The 13,912-nt window shown below is 45.0% G+C and overlaps 1 protein-coding gene across 2 annotated transcripts in view; it reads right to left on the bottom strand.

The window, feature by feature from the left end:
- CLCC1 (chloride channel CLIC like 1) overlaps positions 1 to 13,912 on the bottom strand; it is a 253,171-nt gene that overhangs the window by 197,073 nt on the left and 42,186 nt on the right. For both annotated transcript variants that reach the window (XM_078668256.1, XM_078668264.1), the window contains exon 3: positions 1,468 to 1,578. In XM_078668256.1, coding sequence (XP_078524382.1) covers positions 1,468 to 1,578 — 111 coding nt within the window. The remainder of the gene's footprint in view (positions 1 to 1,467; positions 1,579 to 13,912) is intronic.

The following is a 13,912-nucleotide window of genomic DNA, read 5'->3' as shown; positions in this document are numbered from 1 at the left end:
GTCGAGCTCTGCTGAGGGGGCTCAGATGGACCCTGTTGTAACTAAACCAATGCTGGGCCACAGACCTGGGCCCTGTGCGCAGTGATCCTGCCTGGAAGAAAATCCTGGTGTTTACCCCCGAGGTGTCCCAAAATCCTAGATTTAATCTTATTCAGTTTTATTTTCTGCACCAGGAGCGTCTCACCCCTCAACGCCTTCACACCATGTTTCTTCCACATGGTATGGACTTGCCTGGTGCTGGCTCTGTACTGGGCCACCGTACTGCAAGTTATTTGCCAAACCACAGACACTAACTGCTCTCTGCAGCTTTGTTTACTGGGTCTCTATGCTCGCAGTGATCCACAGAAGATGGCAGGAATGTTTACGGAATTGCCGCTTGTACTTGCCCGATGACAATTGGCGATGAGCTGGAAATCCAGCAACGTCCTGACCTGGGTAAATGGGGGAAGGAATTGGCTAGATGGGAAGACTGTGAGTGGGGGGAGGTTTGGAAGGAGCAGACTAGGCGAGTGCATGGAGTCCCGATTTTACCATCCTGTGATTAGATACTGGTGGCTTGCCCAAGACTGGATGCTTGGGGCAGTTACTACCTGAGGTGGTGGACTCTGTGGTGCCCTCACCAAAGGTTTAACGCCGCTGTTCCCCTTCCACTACTGCCAATATTCAGGTGGGAAGGCCTCTGCTGAGTGAGTGGTATTTGCTTGCTTGCTGCGAGTCTAGGTGTTGGATGTGGCGGAGGGCATTTGTGGCCTGTCCCAGGCTCATAGCCTCAATTTCACAGCCCTGAGTAGAGGCACCATCGAGAGCGGCTGCATCAGCTTTATTTTGATGTTCCGGCTTGGTGCTTTTTGTGTCCCTTCTTTCATTGTTTTTTCTCCCATGTTAGGCACATAAGGCAGCAACTATTACCCCAACCGCACACACCTGCCTTTCACTTGTATGTTTATGTAAAACTGTTTACTTGAAAACTGTAATAAAAAAATATATATTTCTTAAAAACTAGCATACTCTGAATTTGTGTTTTTGTGTGTTTCAGAGAGCATGTTTAAACTCACATGAGTCTGAGACTATAGTACATACTTTATTTTGTCAGAGAAATGCTTATTTGCCATATCCTAAGTTGTATATAAACATGGGCGGTCGAGGGATCAAGCCTTCAATAGAGAACAGGGTTAACAGGACACCTGCCAACTTTATATAATTCAATGAGAATGCTTAGATGAAAAAAGTAATAGTCTCTGAAATTTATGTTGATTTTTTTTTTTACTGTATTCATCTAAGTTGACTGGACAGTGCAATGGTAAAAATTAGTGTCATGAGATCTCTCATTATTGCAAATTATATGGATACCCGAGTGCAAATATAGTGATTGTGTGTGTATTAACAATATATCAGAGATACACACACATCCTTTCTCAACGACCACTCAGCATCAGTTGAAAGGTAAAAGCAAGACTTATGACTTACCTCTTGAAGTAAAACTGCATACTTATTTTCACACTCATTTTTTTCTTTTTCACAGGCAATCTGTCTGTCAATTTCAGATGACCTCTTCTTGGCCAATTCTCGATCACTTGCCTATTCCAAAAAGAATAACATTTAAGCAGTGTGGATTGATTCATTAAAATGTACATCCAACGTATAAAGGTTTATAGCACTGGCTCACATAGTGTGAAAGGTTTCTTAGGTAATGGTAAGTTAAAGATAATGCTAGGTAAATTATTAGTTTAATCAAAGTACAAGTCTGTCACACCAGTGAGCTTTGTTGTCCCTTCTAAAACTTAGATGCAACATTGGATTTTTAGCAAAGGAAAGTAAGGAGACTACATATTCCTCAGATAAGAAACAGGAGGATGCAAATAAAATTTCATATAAGTATTCAAGAGATCCATGATCGCATCACATTATACAGAACAAATACTGGTCTTAAGATGGTTATAAAATACATGAGACTAATTGGGTCTATATGGGAGATGTTTTAAGGGAAACTTCTTAAACTGGAACTTTACATGTCCCCAATATTCAGTTAAATATTTGGGGACAGGGATTTGGTTAAGAATGGTTTGTGACGGAGTGACTAAGTCAAGATGACATAAGCTGCCCCATAAGATCTTACTAAACTGTTTGCGGTGGAATGAGAACATGGGACGATGGTTCCGGCGCTGCTTCCTTGCACGCCCCTAGGACTCTCATAGCACAAATTCTTAATTACAGGTATTGATACTGTATCCTACACATGACGAAAGAGAGGGCACCTGCAGTTTGAGACTCATGTCATTGCTATTCACTCAGATTATGCCAGAGGGGTTCAAGCCCAATGAAAATCATACATAGAAGTTAAGCAAAAGCTCCAGGCAACCAACCTCCAGTACATGAGTACATACTGCGGTTTCCTGGTTGGCTACCAGGGGTGGCGCTGGGGAACCCTCTTATTTGATACCAAAGATGTTGTCTGGTCTTCGCTGGAGCTCTGGGACAAGGTTGGTCCCAGACAGATGCCATCTTCGAGATGGCCTAGGGTGAGGAAATTACAGAAGAGGGGATCTAGAGGCAGGAGATTATCCAGAAGCCGGCAGAACAGTGGTGTCTGGACTCCCCACGTGGTGGTGGAATATGAAGGGACTTTGAGTTCCTGACCTGGTACACTCGGACCAGAATGGATTTGTTCCTCTCCGCAACACTGCTCTGAACATACGTCACTACTTTTGAGCGGCGGAGTACGCCCCTATTGATTGGCCTCGCTCGGGTTGCATGGTGTTGGACCATGAGAAGGCCTTCGATTCACTGGCTTGGAACTTCCTTTTTGACGTCCTGGCCCTCTTTGGCTTGGGTCCATACTGTATCAGTATGGTAAGATTGCTTTATCACAATCAGACGGTCCGGGTTAGAACGGGTCCCTATATCTCAGATCCCATTTGGGATGCCCGCTGTCCCCCCATTTGTTTGCGCTAGCAGTGGCACCGCTGGCAGCACACGTCCGCACCCACATTGACATTGGTATCGCTCTGGGAGATGGCACGCACACCATTTCCCTATACGCGGATGACCTGTTGTATGTCCGCAACCTTCACAACATCCTGCCCTCTCTTGATCAGGCCCTAAATCTTTTTACACGAGCCTCGGGACTGCGGGTTAACGCTTGGAAATGTATCCTTTCACTGTTCCTACGGGAGACTCCTGACCCGGGTTATGACCTAGGGGGAACAACAGTCACATGGTGGATAGCCCCTTTTTTGCTCTTATTAAAATGGTAGCCCTTCCTCGCCTCCTCTACTATTTTACCACTCTATCGATTATTATCTCCACACCCTTCTTCAAACATTGGGGAAAGGTTGTGAGGGACTTTATATCGGGGTAGTCAAGGGCACAGGGTGTCCATGGGGAAATTATACTTGCCTGCTGAACTGGGAGGACTGGCGGTGCCCAACTAAGCAATATTACTAAGCCTCCCAGCTGCAATGGGTTGCTAGGTGGCCTTCATCCCAATATTTAGAGAACACAGCTTAATTACAACCCCCAATAGCGAACTATAACTCACTACAGGTTTTCCACCCATGCACAAAGCCCAAAACCAGACACACTTCTACTCACAGTAGCCTATAAATGCTTTTGTAGGAGCCTCTTCCTCACCAGAGCCACCACCCCGATAGGCACCCGATATCACATTGCTAGGAACTCCGCAAGGGGATACTTCAACCACAGCTGCTGAGCTGCGACACTGGGCCTCAGAGGGCATCCAGGACCTGGGAGACCTTTTTCAGGATGGCTCACTTATCTCATATCAGGAACTCATGGTGGACGGAAATTTGCGCCCTGGACAGTTTTTATTGCATCGAACTTTTATAACCTAGTTATCATCTAAGTAGGGTACACTTGCTCAGGAACCGCCCATGCATCATACACTGCAATACCTTCACGTGATGGGGACCAGGAGACACTTGACAAAGTGGTTTGCTTCCTCCATTCGCCAACACACAGAGACCGATCTCACCCCTTTGAGACACCACTGGGAGAGGGCCTTGGGGAGGGCATTCACAGACAGAGAGTAGACTACAGTTCGGGGCATCCCGACGTACATTCCGCGTAACCAGCGGTTTAAGTAAATCCAATTCTTCATACTGCACCTGGCTTATCTTACCCCAGCTCAAATTAATAGATACTTTCTCTGTACGGATGCGGCCTGCCCTTTTTGCCGAGAGTTAGATACCGACATTCTCCATGAGCTGTGGAATTATCTGGACTTGGCCGAATACTGGAGCAATGTGACGAGCACACTGGCCACCTGCACGGCCCGCGCTGTTCCACCCAGATGGGAGGTACACATATTACATTTATTTAGCAGGAATAAAAAACACAGGGCTACCACCCGCTTCCTAGATTTGGGTCAATTAGCAGCAAAACACTTGATTGCCAAGAGATAGAAGTCCCCTTAGTCACCTCACGCACTGGCCTGGCGTACATCTTTACTCAACTCGGCCAGAGTGGAGGGAGTGGCGTTGCGTAGGGAAGACCTGCTTGGTATCCGAAGGTTCCCCCTGGTGCCTCAATGGGACACTATGGTGTTGAAATTACAGGAATTGACCACTAACACTGGGGAACCCTGGGAAGATACTCAAGACTGACACACACAACCTATTCCCCTCTTAGTAGAGGTGGTGTGTAGCCCCTACTTCTAGAGCGATATGGCCCCCCACCCCCCTTTTTGTTCAGAATCCAGTTGACTTTGAGCTCTGATGAAGCTGGCTTCCCCGGTTATACTAAGCACGGCAGCAGGTCTCATGTGACTCCCTCATCCTTCCTTGCTTAAGTTGTCCTCCTTTTGTTGTACCCTATGTCCACAGTTTGGCCTAAGGTACACCATGTCTGAAATGTCCACAAGCCGCCCAGGGGCAAGATTCTTAGGTGGCTATTCGCCTTTTATGCAGGCGCTGTCTTGAGACTCATTTTAGCCTCTGTTGCACAACTCCTCTGTTCGCTTTTCCTTTTGGATGGGTACTGGATAATTGTAACACTTGTGAATAGCTGCTTACGGTGTATAGGCATTGTAAAGTATGTATACTGTAAAATGTGAAAAACTTTATAAACAGATTTAAACAAAATGAAGGGACTTTGAGGCCAGTGGATGGGTTCTCTTCAGGGGAAGCAGACACCCAGTCGGGTCACCTGAGAGATCGGTTGGAGTTGTTCCGGAAATGATGGGCAAGGAAGAAGGAGCTGGTGGCACCTGAGCGTCTGGTGTGGAGCCTGAACTAGTCAGTTAAAGGTGTTTTTGGGGAATGCAGAAATGCTAAATTGCTGATGCCTGTATATATGAGAAATGTTCGCCCTCAGTGATACCTTTCATAAAATGTGAATTACTTTTCAGGTTGTTGTACAATATCAATTATGCCAAATACATCTGGGTAGGCTGGGGGAGGTGGGAATAAGGATAGCCACTATATTGAGTAGTGATGGTTGACACGCTGGTGGATTCAGATTCACTTGGGAATTTTATCTGGCCTACTGAAAGCTACCGGCAATACGCACAAAGTAGTTCAGAGTCATACAGATCTCATTTGGATTGGATGGCAGTTTGAAGAGGTTCAGGGCAAACGTTGAGTTGAGGGATGCATGTAATGAGGGGGTTGTTAAGAAGTTAGATGTTTTCTATCGCAAGAATGGGTCGGCCGGGGAAGTTCCCATACCACAGGAGGAGAGATTAAGATAAATAGGACATTTACTTGCTGTAAGTGCAGAGACTTAACGTATTTCCCAAGAGATACAGGGTCTATCTACTCTTTCATGAAAAGACATGCTTTTCAAATAGTCATGCTCCTGGAAACTCATTTGCTGAGGGGGAGCTGAGCAGTCTTGCTAAAATTGGTGGGTCACGTCTATGTCGCAAGTTATTCCAACTTTGCATAGGGGGTACTGACCTGAGTCACGCCTGGGGTCCCATTTACAATTGCAGGCGGTGGTGATGGACACACATGGCAGATGTGTTTGATGAACATGTAAGCAGTTCTTTCCCTCTATTATGTGGATTTCCTCGCAGTACATAGGTGCTAGATTAACTTGAGTGGGAGAGTATAATTGTGTGTTCAATTGGAGGATCAACAAGCAACTGCCTAGACTGGGGCTCAAACCTGGAATGGAAATGTAATTATTGAAGTTCTTAACAGAATTTGATATTTTGGACAGCAGCGCACGGAAGCGGATACTCGTTTCACTCTGCAGCACACAATATGTATAGGAGGATCAATTTTGTGCTGGGTAGAAGGGAGGCTATTGTGCTGAAACTGCAACATATTTAAATAGATTTTTATGGGATCATTCCCGACTGATTAATGCACCATAAACATACAGTTACACAGACCTAAATTACCTACATGAAGGTTGTGCCTGAGGTTCTGACTGATTCTACCTTCCTTGCTCATGCCTGGGACTTTACTGGATGCTACTTCTATGGATGAGCAGAGACCCACAAATAGCAGGGCTACAGAGTGGGAGGCCTAGAAGGTGACTCTCAGAGAAGAGTACATATCACAAATATTTACAGTACAAGGGCACTTGGAGAGGAACCTGGTGAACACAAAGTGTACTGGCTAGCTTGCAGGCAAGGACAGTGATAGCTTACAGGCAAGGACAGTGAGAGACCAGGATCATAAACAGTATCTGTTAGAAGCAAAAAGACAGATGGAAGACACAGGGGCCCAGCTTGATAGATACACCTACTCATGACAGAATATTTAGCAAAGGGGGTAGACTGGGCCGTCTTTTAGCCTAGCTGTAAAAATGCGAGAAACGCCAATCTCATATTTTTAGTTACAAAAGAGTGATGGGAGAATGTTTATTGTAAGTCAGCAGATAAACAATATTTGCCAGGAATTCCTGGGAAGGGGTGCGGAGGGTGGAGATCTAGAGCACTTCTCTGGCAGATGAACAAAAGGTAAAGGCATTCATGGGCAGGGTGAGGCTGGGGAGACTTATAGCGGCACAGCAAGAGGTGTAGGAGGTCCCAACTGGAATGCCTAAATTGAAATAAGCCCCGGAGAAGATGATATCCCAATCTCAAGAAATCTTCACACTGATCCTAGATAAACTGTTAGGGGTTTTGAAGAAGCCAAGGAGGTGGGTTGCTTACTTTTTAGAATTTATTAATTTTTCTATTGGGGGGGGAGGAGGAGGGGATCGTAGCAGTCAAGCCAATACAAAAATAAATTATACAATAGTACATGAAAGAATTCCTTTATAAAGAACAGACTACACGAAACCAAAAGAGAAATAAAACAGTAGAAAGATGGAAGGAGCAGGGGAAAAGTAATCATCACTTTTATAGCTTCATATTCCATATAAATCAGAAAATGCTTATCGCCCTTCCATTACCACAGTGGAACCAAGGACTAATCAGGAAGAATTAAACAACAAAAATCTGCCAAAATTGTTAATATAAAAAGTGGAGCCAATAGCTGGCCAATAGTTTATTTATTTGCGGGTTTATAACGTGCTTGAATCACTCCTACCGGAGTATCTCTGCGCCCATAACACCAGAAGCATGATCAGCAGTCAGTGGATAGCAAATTACTTCTGAAAAAGGAAAGTTTTGAGCTTCTTTCTGAAGCTCAGATGTTTAGAACATTGCCTCAATTCAAGGGGAAGTTTATTCCATAGAACAGGACCAACTACAGATAAAGCCTTGCCACCCTGTCTGGCCTTTCTCACAGCAGGCACTCTCAGGAGAAGCTGGTTGCTGGACCTAAGGGACCGCACCGGGTTGTATGGAATGAATTTATCTCTCCAGTGCGATGGCCCTAGTCCGTTTAGGCTCTTATGTATTATGTTCTAGCACTCTTTATCGCCCTGCACCGGAGGATTGATGTCTCTAGCTCATATCTGACCAAATAGAGGCCACCAATGATGTACTGTGGGAGGTGTTGGCAATGATCACTCTCCCACCCTGTATAATCGAGCTGTGAAAATAGCGATAGAGGCAATCGTAGAAATATGGCTATCTTCAATCCGTTTATGACCCAGCATAATGTCACCAATATTAAATTGCAGATCATATTGTAAATGCTGAGACAGAAAGAGAGAGAGAAAGAGAGAGGACAATGTCTTCCCAGAACTGCGAGAGATGTGGACAACTGACAAACATATGAATAATATCTGCAGCAGGGAGCCCATATCTAGGGCAGCTTTTCATAATACAACTTTGATTCACTTCCCATTTGCAAATTTACTTCCGGGTGTATTATAACGTACAGCGAGTCTTAATTATTGTATTTCTGGTTTACCAAAGTCACGCAGAAATAAACAACTTCAAAAGCATCCTTTAAGTCACTCTCCAGGGCCTGCACCACTATTTTAAGGCAACAGTTGCTCGCCAAACGACTTAGCTTGTCTTCCCTATGCTCAGGCATTATACAATAGAGTTCCCAAATAGTTAACTTATGAGCCTTGCAATGCATATATGAAAGGAGCTCAGAATCATCAGTAATTGTTCTGTCGGAGACATTGTAGTTAAAATAATCTTGCTCCTGTAGATACTTTAAAAAAGATTTTATACGGCAAATCATATGTAATATTCAAAGCAGAAAAAGAACAAAACCCTTAATAATCGAATAATTGACCAGCTGTTCTAAGGCCTCTAAGCAACCATGGCCTGGCAACCAAGTCATGAAATATAGTTGGTAGAGAGGGGTTCCCCCAGAGACGTGTATGATAATGTAATAATAGGATCTTGAAGATATAGCAGATCTCAGCCCAGATTCCTCAAACGTCTGCAACCAGCTTAAAGTGTACCCTCTTGAAATAGCAAAAAAGAAAGGGCAATGGGGGGGTCTAGGGGAATATATTTACCGACCCTGACATCTCAATACCCCTACTTGATTATAGCAAAAACGAAGAAGAGATGCCCGGTCACAAAAGAAATGTGTGCCCTGTACTAGTAGCTAGAGAAAAACAGGAATCATACAGCAACCAAACGGGTAACACCTGGCTGAGAACCTCCCATCAGCCCACCATTTTGGCGGAGCATCATCATGTGGGATTTGGTAGTGGCATCCCCTCTTGAAATAGGCCAATAAAAACTTCCAATTCTTCTCCATCACAATCTGATAGATAAAGGTGTTGCAATCTGGCTGGCAATCAACTAGGAGGCATCGAAGGCGGGATTCGAACGCTGCCCAGAAATGACTCTTATAGACAGTTAGCCCATCTAGCCCTTTTATAACTCTATAAAAAGCAACCAACCACCCCCTGAGACACCGAAAGGGAGATTCGGGAACTCACATGGTAATAGAGCGTAAAAGATATAAAACTTTAAGCAAAATGTTCATATTCACAATATTGCAGCAGCCAATATTACCTATTGGCTGCTTGTTCCAGACCTGGATTTTTGCAGCACGATAAAGCAATTGATTGTCATATAGGTCAATAATACAATTGACATATGAAGTAATCTTAACACAAAGATACATTTCAACTGAAACCATGCCCGGCTGCCTCATAGCCATTATAGAATGAACCAATATTTGAAGGGTTTTCTTTATACTGAGGTGATAACCTGAGAAGGCCCCAAATCTTTTGTCTTTCGCTATAGTTAGCTTGTTAGCCAGGAAAGTGCGAGAGGAGTACACGACCACATTACCGGCAATAGGCACTTATTTTGACATAGTTACAATGCACTGAAACTGGAACTTTCCCAACATTCTGAATTACATGCCTTAAGAAAGGCTTCAAATAGGGGCAAACACAAGCGTGGATAGCGGACACCCTTGGCAAGTACCCCGAGTGATCCTAAATGGAGAAGAGATATGCCCTGCTAACACTAGACAGGCCATTGAGCTCCTATATAACTTCTGAATCTGCATTAAAAACAGACTCCCCACCCCAACTGCCTGCAGAGTTAGCCACATACATGGAGGCTGAGCTAGCCACGTCCGAAGATGGCTGTTTTGTTAGCGAGCTCCTTCGGTCGCCTGATGATTCTTTAAATATCCTGCACACATAGCCTGCAAAATGGGATAAACCCCATGAATATATTCACCGGAAGACAGCGGTGTCCAGTACATCCTATTCTCACTGCCGAAATCAACCCCGAAGTGCGACAAAACAACTTTACCTTCTGTGCCTGAGCGCGGCCTGTGTGAGCACGCGTGTTCGTGAGCCTGTGGGCCCGCTACGTAGGACCTATGGCTGAAGGAGAGGAACAGTTTGCGGTGAGGGCATCGTGCTGCACTCAGCCCAAAAACCAAAACTGCCGCAGAGATCGGCAGTCCACACCATGCTGCCATCTGAGCGTGCACGGACTGATGTGGAGTTGAGGCAAAGACCGCGGAGGCCCGATAATATATTATCCGAAGGTGCGAGCGGCGCCGACGCGTGGCCTTGTGAGGCTGACTGAGACCATAGAAGCACGGCTGGGGTGATCAACACCAGCGTAGGGAGTCTGATACATGCAGTGGGGGCCGACGACTGCAGATTGCCAACGAGCGGTCACAACAACTAACTAAAGTACATCAAAAAGACAAACCTGTAGTTGCATTACCTGCGGGGACCTCTCTACCAGTATATCCTTCGGGTGGCTGCCTGCGATGCTTGGGTGTGAGAGAGTGCGGACCAGACCGAGGTAGCACGCATTACTGGATACTACTGCCCATATTCAATTAACACAGTTACGGAGTCTTGGCCTACATGCAGCGACAACTGAGCGTACATACCACTCAATCATGACGCTGCGAAAATGGGGAAACCAGATAGGAACCAATCCAGACAACATTTCGAGCAGTCAAAGAAGGTAGTTGAAAACCGCACAGAAGAACAGCCTGCCCCCCATGTAACTACGGCGGCAGCAGGTTTATGCTTATGTTTAGGGAATTTATTAAGCGCACGTATACCAACAGTCTCTTGGCGCTGTGAGGAGAGGGAGAGCTGTCCTACGGGGCTCTATCAGTAGGCTAGAGTGAATAACCACGTTTTAATTTTTTTTCTAAAACTGGTATACTCAGGTGTTAATCTGATTTCTATTGGTAAAGAATTCCAAAGTGTGGGGCCAAGTACCGAAAAGCGAGAGCCACCATTATCTTTCGCTTGTATCTAGGAATAGTCAGCATATTCATCGTGGCTGATCTGAGATTCCGTTTGGGTAAATATCTTGAGATCTTTGTGGATATAAATTTGATGCTCGTTTCGAGAAGTGCGTTAAAACAATGCACCAGTTTTAAACATGGACCACTGAGTCACAGGAAGCCAATGTAACTGCTTCATTAGTGGCTTAGTGTGGTCGTGTCTCGGTTGCTGAAAGACTAGCCTAGCCGCCTGATTTTGGATCAGCTGTAACCTATGAGTTTGATTAGCAGGGAGCCCTAAGTAGATGGCGTTGGCATAGTCCAGCCTGGACATTATCAAGGCAAGCATGATAGCTAAGCTTGCCTCCCTGGAGAAGAATTTCCTAATTTTCTTAACGGTCCTCAAGTGATAAACACATGAGGACGTAACATGTTAATCTATTCCTGCATGGATAGATTAGCATTTATCTTAATGCCCAGACTTTTGACTGAATTTTTAAGGATAGGTGGAGTACCCAGTGTAGCTAGCCAGTGTGCAGGTGTCCACTGTTCTATTCTGTTGTTAGAGATAATTATCTCTGTTTTGTCTGAGTTTAATTTGAGATAATTATGACTCATCCAATCTTTGATGAAAAGCATAGTGTGTTGGAAGAAATCCTTTGAGACATTTGTTTAATCAGTCGGAAAAATCAGCTGCATGTCCTCTGCGTAATTATATACCTTCACTTCCCTTTTTTGAAGCGCATGGAACAGAGGACAGATATATATATTGAACAGATGGGGGGGGAAAGGGATGACCCTTCAGGTACCCCACATGTGGTATTGACCCAGGCTGAGTTGAAAGGTGTCAGCCTAACTGACTGGGTGTGTTCCCCTAAAAATGATAGCATCCAATCCAGAGCCGTGCCCCTCAGACCTGCCGCTGCCATTCTATCCGCTAAGATGGTATGATTCATGTATCGAACGCAGCGGACAGGTCTAGTAGTACCAAGGCCTGTGTACACCCCCTGTCTGCTCCTTCCTTCAGATCATCCATGACACTCAAGATAACTGATTCTGTAGAGTGCGATGGTCTGAAGCCTGCCAGGTGAGAATCCAGAAAATGTGTTTATTCGATGAAAGCACGAAGAAGTTTTGCTACATGTGCTTCCAGGAATTTTTCTGGGTAAGGGAGGAGCAAAATAGGTCTGTAATTGCTCAGAAGGCTGGGGTCTACTCCAGCCTTCTTTTGTAATGGAACTAACACTGCCTTTTTGAAGGCACGTGGGACGAAACCTTGCTCTAAGGAGGTGTTGAGAAGAGAGAGAAAAGTAGCCGGGAAATGAGAAAGAAGTTCTTTTTCTATCCTGTCAGGACAATGGTCATTGGGGGAGCCAGATTGTATCTTGTTATGGAGTACATCAAGGTTCTGAAACTACCGCAGACTTTCAATCCATGTTCACGACAATCCAGTCCACACTGTCAAATATCGATGGGAAAATAGACTCCTTAACATACAGAGAAGACAGAATGTCTGAACGTCTAGATAGACATAAGGAAAGAATACATATGGCAGAGAGATGTATCTCGGATACGGAGGATGCACAACACCAAATGGAGACTAAACAGGAGAAAATAGACAAAATGTTAACAGCGCTGCTGGCGAAGTCAGAAGATTTGGAAGCGAGGTCTCGCCGGAATAACCTGCGTCTCATGGGTATAGCAGAGTCGAAGTATACAGGGAATATGGAACGCTACATCGAATCCCTACTTATAAGACTGCTGGGAAAAATAATTTCTCAGATGTTTTTATTACTGAGAGGGCGCATAGATATCTTGCTCCACCGCCCCCACCAGGGGCACGACTGCGCCCATTCATTGCGAAACTATTGAACTATAGAGACCGTGATGTGGCGTTACGCAAAGCTCGAGAACTGGGGAGTTTGAAGCATGAGGGGATGGACATTTCCATTTACCCGTATTTCCCACCACAAGTTCAAGACTCACGTAAGACGTTTACGGCAGTAAAAAAGAAACTTCGAGATCACAACATTCCTTATGCGATGATCTACCCGGCCCGCTTGAGAGCCACAGATGGAGGAAAGAGCACAGTGTACAATGAGCCCAAAGAAGTGTTAAAATACCCACAACTAAAAAACTCGCAGGAGATCACCCAGAGGCAAACAAGAAGAACAAGGCTGCACTTCTGATGTCGAATGGTAAAATGGCTCCTCTGCACGGATCATGGGGCCGCAAAAAGGACGAATAGATGTCTCAGACAACGCTTCACATGGACACAGATAAGTGATAGACTTCAACTTAAAGCTTACTGTGACACATAGAACTAAGGGAGCATGGTATATACCTGCGCGATGCAGGAATATAAACAAAACCGTAATTAGTATCTAAGAATGCACACCGCTTGCCCTTTGAAATTTGCAGGTTATGTAGATTGCACTATTTCTTTCTTTTATAGGATTAGATAGGCAACCCCCCATGTGACGCTGTCACTGGGGTTCCCGGCTGGCAGCTCCCGCCAACCTGTGTACACCACACCATATTTCTTTATGGGGTTGTTTGGGGATGGAGGGGAACGGTTACCAGTTTTTTAGGATGGTCTTCGCTAGAATTGGGATAGCGAAATGAGTGGAGGCGGGGAGGGGTGAAAATCTTTAAAAAATGGTCAGCACAGAGAAGTTACATGCCGCATACAAGATACACAGCCATAGGACACAACCCTGACACCACTGCCACCTTAACAGGACATGGGTAGCAGATCACAATCCACAAGAAAGTTGGCATTCATGACATGGAATATACGTGCCCTAAAAATCCACAGAAAATTAGGAAAGTCTTCGCATACGTCACAAAGTTGATGTAGCATG

This window comes from Lissotriton helveticus, chromosome 1_2 (genome assembly GCF_964261635.1).
Source record: "Lissotriton helveticus chromosome 1_2, aLisHel1.1, whole genome shotgun sequence".
NCBI classification, from domain to species: domain Eukaryota; kingdom Metazoa; phylum Chordata; class Amphibia; order Caudata; family Salamandridae; genus Lissotriton; species Lissotriton helveticus.
Note: the sequence above shows the minus strand (reverse complement) of the source record. Positions and strands in the feature narration are given on the sequence as shown.